The following is a 16,857-nucleotide window of genomic DNA, read 5'->3' as shown; positions in this document are numbered from 1 at the left end:
TGATGACTGTCGCCTCACAGCGACAGTCTTCGGCTAATCGGTGGTTGTCGCCCCACGGCGACTCCACCGACGCCAAAACGCCGTTTCAGCCTACACGGCCACGCGCAGCGGGAATGCGTGGGTTGTGGGCCCATAACCCATTGTTGGCGATACCCCTGTGAAAACAAATAGACAGGGTGCGTACCTGGATTCGCCATTATCGTGTAGGTAGTTCGGCGTTCTCCTCAGCCGGTCGACGCCCACAATGAGCCCAGGCCTTATGTCGACGGTGAGCAGGACCCTTTCCACAGCGTCCGAATGCAGAGCAGAATTTGGGCAGGGAAACAGCTACAAGTCACTCATCATCCCAGTAGCCCCTAACCCCTTATTTGTAATGGGAGATTAGGCAGTTACGTGAATGTGGTCTCTCCACATTCACGTAACTCCCACCCACTATCTCCATTACTTGGCCAGTTACTTGACCCACAAATGGCTGTGTCAAACCGGGTCAGACTGCGGGTTGGACCCGTAAAACCCAAAATGTCCAACACCTATTCCAATCTCCTGATACAATCTAGGGGCTATCCCTTGAATGTGCCATTAGTTATTGCCATAATTCACATCTTTTGGCTGCTTCATTACGTCCATACACCCCCAGTCGCTACTATCGACTGATCCTAACTATACATCACCTCCACTTTCACAGTGGTAGGGTTCCAAATACAGATAATACAACTGTTATCGACCACTTCACCATTCCCAGTCATTTTGAAACCAAGAAATTCTTTCTCAGCTTGTTGAATCTTGTCTCCTGTAATCTTCGTCTCCAGAAGAAATGCTAAATTTATTCTCTGGGTTCTCAATACTTTTAAGGATTTGCTAGCTGACCCACCGGCGATCCAGTCTCCTAACATTCCAAGACATCAGCATCATTGAAAACGTTAGAGGTAGGCGAATCGGTCTTGTAGTGTTCTTCTGTTTGCATCAATATCAGAAACAGGCCATCCTTGAGCACTGATAAGGCTAGCCCTGGCATTTGGGGCCATTGCGCTACCAAGGCTTCGAACATGTATCGGTAAGAAAGATATTTGTTGTTAAATCCCCATGGGAATCCGCCCTCTTTACACCCTCTACAATTCTTGCCCAAGACTTATGGACTTGGCTCCCAGTAGATGGAGCAGCTATGATATTCGCATTAATTTCATTCAACATATAAGAGTCAAGAGTCGGTCTGATTCCATTAATTGCAGCAGTGTATCCTGATTGGGGGGGGGGCAGCCTCCATATTCCCTCCCCCATTCCTTCATGGCCTTTAGTCTCTCTCTCTCTCTCTCTCTCTCTCTATATATATATATATATATATATATATATATATATATATATATAGAGAGAGAGAGAGAGAGAGAGAGAGAGATGAACTATAACCATCAACATTACGAACCGAAAACAGGTTCAACCAACATTGAACCTACCGGGTAACCAAACGAGAGAGAGAAAGAGTAATGGGTTGGTGCTAAACCATATACTAAATAGGTTTTTTAATCTTTTTTAGTTTTATTTTTAAATTCTGTTCACATGAGTGAGTTTTTATAAAGTTTGAAAAATCAATGGTCCAAAATTTTTGTAAAATTTTGAGGCTTCAAACATCATTTTTTTCATGGAAATCACATGAGCCAGGTATGGATTCTTAGTAAATCGACGATGCCCAACACATTTATAGTGACAGAACTGCATACAAAGCACCGAAAAAGCTGAAAAACTCATTTAGCACGCGGTTTAACACAAACCCATTACTATATATATATATATATATATATATATATATATATATATATATATATATATATATATATATATATATATATTAAGGATGGCAGTGGACTGGGGAAAAATGGAGCCCCGCCCTGCCTCGCTCCATTTGGACCGGAGATGGAGGACATAAAACGGTGGAGATGGAGGTTAAAATCAAAACCCAGGCAGGGATGGAGGGGCAGGATTTTGAGACGAGGTGGGGTGGAGACCTTGTCCCATGCCCGCCCCTGCTATGGTCCACTGCCATCCTTAATATATATATATACATATATATATATATATATATATATATAGAGAGAGAGAGAGAGAGAGAGAGAATAGTGTAATCATGGACGCCAACGAATTGGAAGGGGCATTATGAGTTAGAAATTTGCGAGTGCATGAGTTTTGCAAGCTGGGTGGATATGAGGAACTTGGAGTTTTCACGCTAACGAGCTTGTAACTGACTGAGGGGCTTTCCAGATAAATTATAAAAAAGAAAAAAGAAAAAAAAAACACCTGACTCAGCATCAACACGGATAAGAGTCAGGTCAGGTTGTGTGGCATCAGGTTGGGCTGGCATGTTGTCCAATGATATAAACGGATTTAGGGTTGGTCTGATCTTCCTTGATTTAAGACTACTCAGAATCCAAAATTCCTTTTTGGTTTCCTGTCTTTTGCCCTAGATCAGAGCACATGAACAAAATTCCAAAAAGACGCATGAAGACACAAATGACATACGAATTGTAGAAACAAATGTGTGGTTTTAAAATGTGTGGTTTTAACAATAAGTAGGGTACTTTTATTTTTTTTAGTTTTATTCGGAGAAACTGTCCCAGGCTCAGAGACCTAGCCGTGCCATACTTACAGTCACTGTCCTATCAATGTAAAACTCCGAAAGCTTACCCTTCCACCCCCCCATAGAGTTGCCAAGTTTGGGCTTATGCAGGGGGTGACACCCATGAGATTTGAATCTAAGCTGCCCATCAAACTGCCAAGGCGCCATCACACTAAGCCAAAACCCTTGGGTCTAGGGTACTTTCTTTTATATGATTTAGAAACTGAGATTTTTTTTTTTTGATTGGCAAGCTGGGTTAAGCAAGGTATTTTGGCTGGCTCAAACTGTAATAAGGATTCTTTTTGTTCAATTTTTTTTTTTTGGAAAATAAGGCATAAAAACACAATTTTTAATCATTAAAAAACTATTTTTGATATTTAAATAATTAAAATATATATTTTTATTAAAAAATAATGATCGTACATAATAGTATATGTGTCATCATTTTTTAGCGTGTTCGCTTATGTCACCAGAGACACACCCAAAATGGCGTGTCCCCACGACATAGGCCCTATATGAGAATCACTCTCTCAGAATTTGCCTAATCCACAAATGCAAAGAAACATGGAAAAAAATAAAAAATGTGATTTGAAATCACATTTGGGGTGAATTTACTTGCAAATTATGTGATTCCAAATCACATAATTTACTCCCATGATTTGGAATCATATGACTCCAAGTTACATGGTTTCCAACTCTCGGGATTTCAAATCACATGAGATGCAACCAAACATGCCCCAAATATCAGTGGAATGTCCAAACACAAATTGATTTTGAATCTGATTCATTTAAATTTCAAATTTGAACGTAGTATTAAAATATCACTAAGAAAATGATGTTGGGATCCAAATTATTTATGTTTGATTTGACTTGTAGTTGTATGGGCTTTATTTCAACATGTGAAAACAAAACCTTCCTTTCAAATGTTGATCAATTCCATGTGTTTGGTTACGGACATCCATGAATTGTGGTCTCTAATACGTAAACCGAGTTCATGACTGAGTCGGGTCAGGGAAGAAGGGGCTTTGGCACGTTTGACTTCATGGAATTAGGTTGAAATTGAAATCCAATTTTTTCAAAACTCTCTTTTATCTTGTTTTTGACAGTGGATAGATGATTTTTTAGGGTTTGTTTGGAAAGTGGTGATCTGAGATAAATGATGCCAATAAGAGAGACTGATGTGGACTACCACCTAACCTGTTTGGAAAGGTGGAAGCGGTAAGTTCATGAAAATAAGAAAATAGTCCTGGTTTGTCATTTTTTTCCTTTTTCTCGATAAAGAGAAGACATTTGCCAAATCTTATTCTTGAAGGATTCTAATTGAAATGGAAAACTTTCCAAAGAAAGGGATAATGAATTTTGCTATTTACCACTCTCATTTGACCTTATTTGCTATATATATATTTCTATTATTTGCATTTTATATGAACAAAAAGATGTCTCCAAACAAGGTGAGAATCAAAGAGAATTGTGTAGCTAGAGTCGTTGAAGGAATCGAAGGTGCTGTCAAACAAGATGGATTCTTCTAATTCTTTTCAAATCATTTCTAACCATTTCCTTCTAACTCATTTTCATCGGATTTGCACCTTAACCATCTCCCAAACTGAGCCTCAAATAGAAATGAAATCCAATTCCACCTAATTCCATGAATCCAAACATGTCAAATTCACGTTTTAGGAGCGTAGGAACCAAGTCCACTCTCGACCCGAATCGGTGCAGATCGTTACAAGGAAAGCAGGGGACGTTATGGTCATTTGGTGTTGAACATGGGGCCCACCTGATTGGAGAAAAAAAAATCACGGAAAAAGTGAAGCCGCAATTAAGAAGGAAAAAGGTAAGAAAAGAAGAGTTGGAGAGACTTTCTGGTTTCTTCGTACTTGAGAGAGAGAGAGAGAGAGAGTCCTCTGGCACTCTCTGCTCGCTTTTCTGCTGCAAGAAAGGTAAAGGAAAAGATTAAACAAAAAAAAAAGAGAGAGCATCATCATCTCTCTGTCTCTCTGTGTGTGTGTCGGTTCGTTTGAAATATTACCTTGGCGGGAAGCAACGGTAAAGAATGCCGAAGAGCGAGAGTTGGGAATCAGAGGGAATCCTCCGGCGTTGCTCGGAATCGTCTGAGGGGAGTTTCCGGGAGCTCGACGACGAGTTCTTGCAGGTTACTCTCTTTCTCATCATCACCACCATCATCGCCATTACCATCGTCATGATGACCATCATTACCATCTTCTTCTTCTTGTTCTTCGTTGGTGGGAGTTTCTTTTGCAAGAAAGGTTCTTTTGAGTTTGGTGTTTTGATGCACCAACATATCCAGGAAACATGGATGAGTTGAGATATTGTATTATTATTCCATAATGTAATGTCCCCAACTTATCCCGGTTTTTTGGATAAGTGGGTACATCTGCTTTGTAAGGTTTTTATGGTTTTACCTGGTTTTGAGTCGAGTGACTTGGAGGGTATAACCGTAGCCCGGATATGCTTCTTCTTGGTTTGAACAGGCGCAGACGAGGATATGGTTGGCGGAGTTGCTGCATCTGAGGTTCGACTCGGAGACGTCGGTTGGTGATTTGCTCTCTGATGGTGATCTGTTGTGAGTAGTTTATGAAAGTTAATTAAATTTCTTTGATTAAATTGTGCTTGATTTCTTGTTCATTCATATTTAATGTCCTTTCTTGTAGTTGGTACCGAATAAGTTTCTTGTTTAATATGTCTCTTGGGATTGGCTTAGGCTTTTAACTTCTTCCCTTATTTGTGCTGTTTTTCCATGTTGGATGTTTCTGTTTCAATTACCCAAGATTTTCATGAAAAGAGTTCTTCAAGAAGATTGGAAAAGAAAGGATTTCTTCTGGGAGATTTTATGCCAAGAAATTCTAAGAGGAATATATGGCAATGGTTGATGGTCATTTGATTTTCTTGAAAGGGATTGTCTGCAGGTGTACAGGGGAGAGCTTGGATATTGTTTGCTGGTTGGGAAGCTTTCTAAGTAATACAATTTGATGATTTAGGTTCCAGGTGTCTTGGGTGATATGGAGGATGCTGGTGGTGACATACCCAGAGTTGAAGCATTTGAAGGCGTATAAAAATGTCTTTCGACCGATAGTGTATGGGAAAATTGGGAGCAGGTACCTGCCTTATTCAAATGTCGATGCATTTCTTAAGGTAATTGCTCTCTTTGTCTGGTGTATGGTTCATCTCTGAATTGGGGTGGCTATTGTGTGTTCCGTATTTGGAAGTTCTTTGTTATATAATTATTGAAGTGGTCTTTGATCAAACTTCTTCAATTCTGTTTGTTTCTATTCTTTTCTATTTATGTAGTAAATAACATTTATCTTGGTACATGTTGGTCTGGGATGACTGCTTTGGCGTGCCTATGCGCTTGAACCTTGTCAATGATGAGAACCATGTACACAATCTCAGCTAGGTACTTGTGTTGGACAACTAAGCTTGCACGAATGCTTCCGTTCGTTCTTTTCTTATCATAGATGTAGCATACGTAGGCTATATACATATCTTATTCTCATGGAGTCATGGCTGCTTCTCTCTCTCTCTCTCTAAACAAACATTTTCTGTCTCTTGTTTAAGTAGTTTTCTTGTGTTTCTGGAAAACCATTTTCTCTTGTTTAAGTAGATTTTGTGTGTTTCTGGAAAACCATTTCTAACCTCTTCTTTCAAGCCCCAAGGGGGGTTGTAGTGGGGTGGGGCCTTGGCTGCTAGATGGGCAGTCAAGGTTCGATTCCCATGGGTGTCACCCCTCTGCGCAAGCCAACGCCTAGCATAGGCCCCGGGGGCAGGGGTCCTAACCTCGGAGTTTTACGCTGCTGGCATGATAACTGTAGGTATGGCAGGCTGAGCCAGCGTGGCCAGGTCTTCGTGTTGGGTGTGGTTTCTTCGGGTTATAAATCAAAAAAAAAACTCTTCTTTCAATTTTTCTAGGACAAAAATGAACTTTTTTTCCTGTGCTTTGCTTTTTCTTTATTTTTAGTATTTTTAGTTATTATGCAGATAAGGTTTTTTATTTAAATAATATTAATGTGCTTATTCTTTCATCAGAAAACTGATAAAGCCAAACAAACAATACAAGGATCAAATCTCATGATGGTAGATCCCTACATCAGTAGTGATAGCCCTTATAAGTGGAACCCTTCTGCTTTCAGCTTTCTATTGAACTCATACACTCATTTATCATCAATTCTTCATAGCAGTTTTTCCCTCATGTTGTTCTTTTTCTTTTTAATGTTCGATGTTCTATGCTTGTTACTCTCTCTCTCTCAACATATTTGTGCATGCATGTATGTGTGCATATATATATATATATATATATATATATATATATATATATATATATATATATATATATATATATATATATATATATGTTTATGTTTATGTACTTGTTGGAAGAATTAAAGGGCTTCAGCATACAGGCACTTGTTTGACCCTGCCATCTCTATAACTAAGTATGCATAAAGAAACCTAAAAATGTATGTAGAAGTTTTCTGTAACAATAAATCATATATATATATATATAGTGTGTGTGTGTGTGTGTCCAATATATGCTTATTGCATGCATCTTTTCCCTTCTGCAAGCCATTTCTTAAGGTAGAATTTCTTTGGTTCATAGAGCAATTGAATTTCTGTCTCACTGTTGGTTCATATAGTAAACTATCCAAGAGCAATGCAATGTTTATTGCTAGTTCGACATCTACGAAACTTTATAGAGGTTTCTATATTAATATTGTTTTGCATCCTTGTAATCAACACTGAATATCTTGAATGGCATCTATAAGTTGGATGCGGATATATTTTTGTTGGACTGGCTTTCTTCCGATTGTTTGGCAGCTGCCATGTCTTGCAGGTGTGCCAGATCTTGGGGTTGACTGCTGTTGATGTTTTTGCCCCATCAGATGTTGTGGAAAAGAGAGATGTCCGTAGAGTTTGCATGTGTATTCGTGCTCTCTCAAAGAGAGCCCGGTTTAAGAATTTAAATGTAAGGACTGCTGATCATTGCTGCTTTCTTGGGCTTGTATTTATTTAAATATTTTTTTGGCGCTTTATCATCTTTTGGGAATACCATGATTTCATGATATTTTCGAAATATCACTGATGTTTGTTACTATGCTAAGGTACACTGTCATTTTGTTAGGTTCCTGATTTTGACATAGTTACCTATACAATTGCAATGCCTACTTATATTGTTGGCTGTATCCGGAGATACTGGGAGAAATCACGGTGTAGCACTTCTAGCTCCATGAGTAGCAGTTCATCCACTAGCACAAGAAGAAGGTACCAGAAGGTGGGCACTGCTAATTTGAAAAAGAGAGAAGGAAGATAAACCTGTATTTCTGAATCTCTTTTAAGTTTTAAGGGATCCTTTTAAACATTTCTTATAATTCTAACCATTCATCTTTTTCATTGTAGGGAGCATCTGATGCAGTATTTGCCCAACAGGGTGATCTGTTGTCAAAAGAATCTGATGATGCAGTGAGTAGTATTAGAGCACTAGAATGTGAAAGTCCTTCCACAGATACATCATACGAGCCTGTATCTCCACTAGACTTGATTCAAGGTATTTCTGGATTAAACGTATTGGATGATTTAGAAAGTTTTTTGACGCCACACGTGTTCCTATCATCTACCAAGGAAAGTAAAGGAGCGAATGACTATGGTTCCTCTTACTCATGGGACACATCAACAGATTCTTTTCCTGCATATATCCTAAATAATGACCATCAACAGCTTGAAACATCACCATCATCGTCTACTTTATCAACATCCATCAGATGTGAAATTAATTCAAATGTGGAAACTGTATGCACTTGTTTGACTGGGATAAGATGTCCCATTCATGATACTAGGCAGGGACTGAGGAGGTTTGATGCAGAGCTTGGTTCACCAGAAACATCCGTTGGAGATTCATCCGCTGAGTCAAGTTTTCAAGTTGTTGCTGCTCCAAAAGGCTCTTGCAATGGGGAGAACTGCCATAAATCTAGCACATTTGACGAAGTCCAAAGTGTTGGGTGGTCAAATTGTGTAAACTGTGATTCTGATGTTGATTTGTGTTGCTTCCATAGTGAAAGTGGAAACACATGTTTGGATTTTACACCAATCCTAGGCAATGGCCTAGAAGATGGGGTTCGTGCAGAATTTAGGGGAAACTGCATTGTACAGGAAAGTTTTGTTGATGCTTGCAGTTCATTACCACTAAATTACTTGGAAGCAAACTGCAAGGAAAACAATGGCTCACCAGGCATGACCTTTATCATAAGCAGAAAGGTATTTGATTGTGTTGGTAACCAGGAAACTGAGGACAAGAATTTTGTTGGCAGCAAAAAGGGCATTAATGCAGAGGACTCTAGCAACAGCCAGAAGCCATGTGATCATGCTGATTTTGAAGTTACTCATTCTAAATCCTTGGAGTGCATACTGGACACCCATGATCCTGCCAACTCTGATGCATGTGACATTGGTCGCTTATCCAATGCCAACATGAGAAAAATTTCCAGTCAAATACTTCTAAAATATGAAAATTGTGTGCCTCTATCTAGATCTGCATGTGAAAGGGGAATTGACATAGTCTGTGACTCAAATGAAAAAATGAGTAGAGGCCCTGGAGAAGCTAGATCTGAAATTAGCGCAGAAGCTGAAGAATGGTGCTATGATGATGATGAACAACTCTCAATGAGTGTACATTCTGGTGATCACAGTGATTCTGAGAAAGGCTGGATCATGTCCTTAGCAGGCACACATTTTCATGAAGGATCTCAGAACTCAGCAATTGCAAGCATGGATCACATGAATGCAGTATATAAAGGAACAAGTGATTTCGAACCACATCGCAGTGGAACTGTCCAAGTCTTTTTTAGTCCTGATGTTTGTGCATCTCAAGGGTATTCAACTATTGGACAAAATAATGTAGAGGAATTGTTAGCTGAGCCTGATTATGTAGGGAATGTGGCTTCTGAGACTATCTCTTCAGTCGAGCATATGACCACCAAGTCTATTACACCTGGGCCTTACAAAGAACCTATCAGCAAGTCCAATGCCGCTCATCACACTCAGCATAACCCTGACTCAGTCTCAGAATCTTCATCATGTTATCCGACTGTCTGTAATCATCCTTCCTCTGATAACATCATAGAGGAGCCCATGCCTATCCCTGGGATGCCTCCACCGTCAACACCATTAGAGCCTGTAAGGGAATCACCTCATCCTCCTATGATCCTTTCTACAATCAGTGATGTAGCTGGGAGATTGTCTGACAGGGTAAGAGAAGATGATTTCCATTTATTCGTCAAAGTCGACCAGGATACAAAGAACAGAAATTACAGATCCTCATATTTTATGAAGATTACTGGTAAGAGTGATCCTGATGTTTCTACTGAAGGTACTCCAATGCCATTTATGTTTCCTGTGGCATGTTCAGGCATTGAAAATATAGAGGCATACACACCAAGGGATCATAAAACTGCATCCTTGGAAACAAGAGACTCAGATAGAATCAATACTGATACTAGAATGGAAAACAAAGGCAGCATAGACATGAATACAAGAAAGGTTGTAAATGCAAGTAATTTTGACATCCTACAAATTAATAACTGCATCACAGAAATTGCACTAGAATCGGAACTTAACATTGACAACAGGCTGATGAATGAAAAGATGAAGGTTGAACGAATCACTGAGTGCCATTCAACTAGTAATCAGTGTTCTATGCTGGATGTTTTCCCTAAGAAAGACCTTCAGGTTGCTGATGGATCATTGGAATTTAGAGATGCAAATTTGGCTTATGACGAGTTGCAGAGCCAGATCAGCTTGACTGAAGAATATGGTCTAGGCCAAATCAGCAAATTTGCAACAGGAGACAACTCCAACAATATTGGCCATAAAAATAATTTTCAGTCAGAGATTATTCAACGAGGCTTAGGGATGGGCAGTGGTAAACTGGAATCTGTATCTTTGTCTAGTTTAGCAGAGAAAGAACTAACTGACAAAAGTATGTCAGGTGTTATCCTTATGGAAACTAACCTCCAGATCACATTAGGAGAGAAGGTGAATGTTAACCATTCTTGTTGCCAGGATCAGATAAAGATGGATAGCATGGCTGTGGTTTGTTCAACTGCTGAACAGTCTAATGCATTTTTTATGGATAGTTTGAGTCACATTGTTAAAGATAGTGAAGAACAGAGCTCACTATTTGAAGCAAAAGCCATGACAGAAAACATGGCTTCTAATCCCTTGTTATTGGATGATCCTTTTCATGTTGCAGATGTTGACCAGTTTGAATTATCAATGGTGACGCATTCTGATATAATTCCTACATACACAACACTACAGCATTTATCATCATCATTTGTCAAACCGATGCCAATTTCAGAAGTGGGTGCAAAAAGCACAGGGGTTCTGGAATCTGACTGCAGTTGTCTGTGTTCTCACTCTGGCATTGGTGAGGGAGATTTTCCTGAATCAGGCTTCAAAGAGTTGGACTTCCATTGTTCAGGTCCATGTAATGGTTATGCTAAAAAAGTAAACAAGATCACATTTGATGATGGCACTAATCTGTCATATGTGGACCGTGGTTGTCAAATTATGCCTGAGGTTAATAGTCTACAATTAGGTTGCCTGGTGATGGAGAATGATGCCTGCTCAAAGCCTGTATCCCTGCAATCAGAAATTGCTACTGAAAAAGTGGAAGAGTTCACTATCCAGCATAAAGATGAAGGCCAGCTGCCAGAAAATGAAAGGAATAAGGACTGCAAGGACATAAGTTGCTGTATGAATATGGAACAGGTATTGTCAAAGAAAATCTGCATACCCTCTCCCTTCTTCCTTGTCCTAGGCTTAATTTATCTACCTCACAATAATCTGATATCTAGTAGTATGCTGTATAGGGATCCGGAAAACATGAAGCACTCTGTGGCAACATGCACAGGCCAGAAGTAGAAGAGGATGCAGAAGTTGCAGCAAACTGCAGGCCAAGTAGGAAAAAGCAGCTTGTAACTGTTGCTGGTGGAGTAATGTTCTTTGGGGCATTTTGTTTTCTATTTCAACTTTGGTATGAGCAGGCTCAGATTTTTAGCTATCATTGAGTTACTGAAAAAGGATTATAGTAGGCAATGTTGTTCAGCATATTATGTTCTGCTTAAATTGAATCATGTTCTAGTAGTTCTCTCTTTGTTTAGAGCTTATCCTAAAATGAGTATTATATCATTTTACAGGAGAAAAAGATCTAATAAGTACAGGACTGGTGATATGTTATATGGAGCATCAAAAATGGTCAGGCCGAGCCGGAAGGAATCAAATCAAGGCAGCCTGGTAACCAACAAAGATGATTTTGTTTATCCTGGCAGCAGGCTGATGTTGACTGATTAATGATGCAAACTGAGCTATGTTTAAGCTCTAAATCATCCTTGCTGCTAATTGGCCTCATTCTTTTCAGCTGATGTGGAGCTTGGGGCTGAACGAATATTGAGATGATTTCATCAGTACCTTCATTTACCATAGCTATCTTATCAAGGTGAAGGAATCCTTTAGGATGGAAATGTGATCAAGTAATCATCTGGCAGTCATTTCATAACACTTTTGAAACAAACTGAAGATTTTTTTTCAGATAAATCAAAGTGATGCCAAGTCACTAAAGAAAAGTATTATAAAATCAGTAATGAATCAAATGTTACAGTTTGACATGTGCTTTCCCAACCATAATAGGTTGCTTTTAGGTCATTGATTCCTAACTGATGCCTTCACATCAAACATAACCTCAAAATAGACGAGTTCAGGTTTTGTGACTTGGTCTCTGAATAGTCGCCTGTTCCTCTCTAACCAGATTAACCACTGTGATGATTTTATCCACCACTTCCATATGAAATGCCATTTTTTTTCTCATGCAGAATTAATGGCCCCAACTATGTAACACGGACTCTTCTAACAGGACACAGCACCCGCATCACACCTGCACCCATGCATATGCAACACTTGGACACGGCTTCCTTTGTGTCAGGTGAAGTCAACCACATTGAGGTCCATTTCTTTCAAAAAGTAGATTCATTTAACCCTAACCAAGTCCAGTTATATATATATATATATATATATATATACCCTCCCTGCACCCAAGTTTTTTTAAAGTGCCGCATCCGCACCGGTATCTGCACCCCACCTATGTGACATAGGGCCCCAACTCTCTAATACAGCTACTGACCAAAAGTTTTAGTTCAGAAGTCATCCAGGCTAAACAGAATAATCTATGAAAGTAGGGACATATCCAAAAAAGGTGGATATTTGTCCCTTATTTACAGCAGCACAAGGTGCATCAGCTCGGCATATGAAAACCGTTCTCTTTGAATTAGATGCCATACATACCTTGTCAGGAAGACCATTTTATAATGAGCGGCTACTGACAAAGGAAAATCTCTCTTTAAATTTGATTCAATGCATGTAATAGAGCAGTGTGTCATTATGTACCATGCTTCTATTTGGTGTAAAGGAAAAAAGAAGTTTCTTGGAAATCCTCCACTCTGCAACGTGGTGGCATCCTAGGTGTTGAGGCTACTGAGAAAGCTTTTTCTCATTTTACTGAGAAAAACAAGAAGCATGGAGTACTTCATGTTGAGATGCTTTTATTTGATGTGCTGGTTCCAGCAGGTTAACTACGGTAGACTCTCATTTCAATTTCACTCCCGATGGACTTGAATTTAGATGATTCATCTAGAAAAGTAACCAGTTTGCTATAAAGACCTCACCTGGGGGGAAGAGACCATTCAATCCCTGTAGAGCTCAAGACTATTGTTGGTCGCCTGGTTCCACATAAGGATTCCCATGGGCTTGCTGCTTGCAGGTCAACTCCACGAGCTCCATTGGTACATCAGGAAAGGAAGTGCTTAAGCCAATAAGTGTCAAGCATAAAGTTCTTAAGGTTCCTGGAGTCTGATGTTGACCATCAGTGAGGTATTTTCATCATGTGCTATCTCCTTGGAGTTTCCTTCCCCATCAGTGCCAGGCTCCAGTCCTATGTTGCCATCTCTTTCAGAGAGATTTGCTCTCTTGTGGTTTGCAAATATAGTCACCATTCACCAGTATCGTTCTCAGTGATTTCTCGCATTGAGTTTTTAAAAAGTGAATTTTTTGAAAAATCTCAGAAATTTAAAAAATTCAAATAAAAATTGTAAACATTAAATAAAAATACAAACAAAAAACTAAGATAAAAATGCACGATTTCTTCCTTCCCTCTTTTTTCTTCTTTCCTCTTTCTTCTTTCCTTCTCCCTCTTTCTTCCTTCCCTTCTCTTTTTTCCCTTGCTTCCTCTGTCCACGACTGTTTCTCCTCCTTTCCTCTTTCTTTATTTCCTCCCTCCCTCCCTCCCTTTCTTCTCCTCTTCCTTCGTTCCATCCTTCCCTCCACATTGAACCTAGATAATGGAAGATACTTTTATCAGATTTATCAGCTTAAGGTTTTGCTTGTCTCAAGTCTTATATCCTTGATCAGATTCTTGAATATTGATTTCTTACAGAGCCTCTTGCTGACAATTTGATTTTTCCTAGCTTTCTAAAACGTTAGACCTGTTGGACATAAAATTTCATGCACATCATATGCAATCGCAGTCTTAGTGGTGCTTATTAAAACTCTTTGGTCCAAGTTGCAAGCTTAATGATGGTGTTCTTTTGAGCTTTTGAGGTTATAAACTGAAAGTAAGCTGGCATATTACATATACTTTCATCCTTGTTTGGAAGATTTTTTGCAGTAAATTACTGTTCTTTGCTCATGTATTAATTTCAAATGTGCTTTTAAAGGAAAATTGCATTTTGCTGACATATCTTTTGACCTGCAGATTATGATCCAGCAATGCTAAATGAAACCCAGCTGCATTTATCAAGGATAGAGCGTTTTAGTATCAGAAACTGTGAATACTAATTTTAGGATAGCGAAAGAGAAAGGAAGTTGGAAAAGCAAGTGCCATGTAGATAAGCAGTTGCTTCCCTGGCATGTCTTGAATTCAATGCCAACCATGACTTCACCTGCAAGACTCGATCTTTGAGGGGCCTGTAAGCGAGATCACATAATCTGGGGGCAGTTACTGACAGCAGAATCAAACATTATGTGGTGTGAACAGCCAGGAGCTTTGTTGATAAGGCATTTCTAAGATGTAATGTGGTTTTCCAAAGTGATTTTCTCCTGATTTGGTAAGTTTCTGCTGCACTGGACTATCGACAGGAGAGTAGAAAGAACTTCAATTATTTTAAACATAACCAATTACTGTACACATGCAATGTGGGATCCTAGTTGAAAAATCATGTTTGTATAGATTAATACATGATATATTGAGAACAATTTCATCAATATTACATGTTTTTCTTATGCCTCCTTGAGTTATCCTGACAACTGTTCGTGGCCTTGTATAAGTAGGTGATACTTCTCAGTAGGGCTGGTAAATAAGCTAAGCCTCTTGCAACTCAGCTCAGTTTGGTTTCTGAAATAAGCTTGTGTTCAGCTAAATATGAAAATATACATGTTTTTTTATAGGAAATGTATATTATTGTCCCAGATCGAGTCTTCGGACTGGGGCATGTGCAGTGTGAAGCTCATTTTATGCCCGTGACACTTATAATCCCCAAATAAATTGGTTGCTGGGCATGACTTCGTTCCTAAAGGTTGGAAGTTCATTAAGGGAGCTTTGGAGTTTCTTTGCACACGCGCAATGTATGTGTGCATGTGTGTGTGTGTTTTGCTTGATGTGAACTGGTAGAGTGTTTATCATTGCCTATATCAAAATTGATTTGCATGGGAGAATCGGCCGATCGAATTGGTCCCTTATGAAATCGAAACAAGGCCAGATTGAGTTATTCCCAAAAGTTGGCCAATTTTATGGTCAAATTGGCAGAATTGGCTCATATTGGATTGAATTCTGTCTGAATCAATTCACCTACATGTGTTTAAAAAAATATCTATAAAAAATGGAAATTAAATAAAAATAACCCTTGAAATGGTTGGATTAAAAAACAAACTGATTCAATTCCATTCAGACTGATTATTGTTTTTTAAAAAACCGATTCACTTAGTGAACTGATTTTAGTAATGTTGGCTTAGTTACTACAAAACATGCTCCGGGAGAGGTGGAGGTAGGGATGTCAGGTCAGATATGACCCGATATCCAAAACCAAATAAAAGTCAGATTCGGATTCGGTATTGATTTTGCATTGAAATCCAAATCTGAATCCAATTAAAACATGTAAATATCAGGTTAGACTAGCCGGATCCAGATTCGGTATTATCTTTTACCATCCAACTCTGAATCCGATTAGGTTATAACCAATTAAGTCAGATTTGGTAATACCTAGATCCGACCCGAACCATACCCATTGATATCCCTAGGTGGCGGCGCATTAATCACTAGACTATTAGCACTGGAGGAATGGTGGGGTGGTCGATTGCTGGCCCGCTTATTCAATGGTTCGTAAGACTTTCAGTTTGGAAGAGGTTAAAAGAATAAAGGTTTATAGATAAACTATACAAGCAATAATGTGCTAGTGCTCTGCATGAGGTACCACAACATGCACACAAGGGTCCACTCATCTGGAAGGGCCCAGTTAACAAGATGTTACGAGTTCGAAACCCATGGGAGGCATTCCTTAGCACAAAGTTCAAGCTGAGTGGGTGGGCGGAGGGGATGTTAAGGGCTTTACCAACTGAAGGCCTGCCAATGTGCAGTTGGTGGCACTAACCTAGCCCACCAAAAAAAAAAGTCTGAAGCTAACGTACTCCTTGATGGGCACAAGAGACCTCAAGGGTTTTACCAATAAAAGGGCTGTCAATGTGCAACCGGTGATGGGAGATTTTCCCTTGGCCTGCCTAGTTATTAATAGTTGCCACTTGTATTTCAATTGAAGCCTGAGTACGTCTGAATGAATTTGGTTTAATCAGAAATATTTCCATAAAAGACAAAGCATTGGGACCATGGCAGAACTGAATCATCAATAAGAAAATAACAATATCCCAGTATTCCACTTTGTCCTAGTTCTCACTTTTAACAATCTCACATCTAATAAGGGCAAAGTGAAACTTAAAAACGTGACAAAAAAGGAAAAGATTAATCACAAACGAACCACCTGATGTATCAGGTATTTAAACAGAACAGTTAATTTTTCGACTACTACATTTAACTACTTTAGCATTTTGCCTTTGCAACAGAAATGCACTTGGATACCGAGGTGTGGTATCCCATGTGGTTAAGCGGGGTCCTGTGTCAAGCTGAAGTCCCAGGATCG

At 39.2% G+C, this 16,857-nt stretch overlaps 1 protein-coding gene across 4 annotated transcripts; it reads left to right on the top strand.

The window, feature by feature from the left end:
* Positions 1–4,472: 4,472 nt before the first annotated feature.
* On the top strand, positions 4,473–14,950 carry LOC149841208 (uncharacterized). 4 transcript variants are annotated; one of them, XR_016431428.1, is made up of 10 exons: positions 4,473–4,760; positions 5,101–5,192; positions 5,608–5,761; positions 7,458–7,589; positions 7,746–7,895; positions 8,021–11,389; positions 11,491–11,654; positions 11,818–11,914; positions 12,039–12,150; positions 14,424–14,950. XR_016431428.1 is itself a non-coding variant. In XM_090003672.1 (10 exons), exons 1-9 carry the CDS (start codon positions 4,662–4,664, stop codon positions 12,069–12,071), a joined length of 4,290 nt encoding a protein of 1,429 aa, XP_089859798.1. In that variant the 5' UTR covers positions 4,473–4,661; the 3' UTR covers positions 12,072–12,116; positions 14,424–14,950. The 4 variants fall into 4 exon arrangements, 2 of the variants coding, with proteins under 2 accessions (XP_089859798.1, XP_089859797.1); XM_090003672.1 differs by having other exon boundaries at positions 12,039–12,116; XR_016431427.1 differs by having other exon boundaries at positions 11,818–12,116.
* The last annotated feature ends 1,907 nt before the right edge of the window (positions 14,951–16,857 follow it).

The sequence above is a fragment of the Nuphar pumila genome, chromosome 4, assembly GCF_984573655.1.
Source record: "Nuphar pumila chromosome 4, dmNupPumi1.hap1.1, whole genome shotgun sequence".
Taxonomy (NCBI): domain Eukaryota; kingdom Viridiplantae; phylum Streptophyta; class Magnoliopsida; order Nymphaeales; family Nymphaeaceae; genus Nuphar; species Nuphar pumila.
Note: the sequence above shows the minus strand (reverse complement) of the source record. Positions and strands in the feature narration are given on the sequence as shown.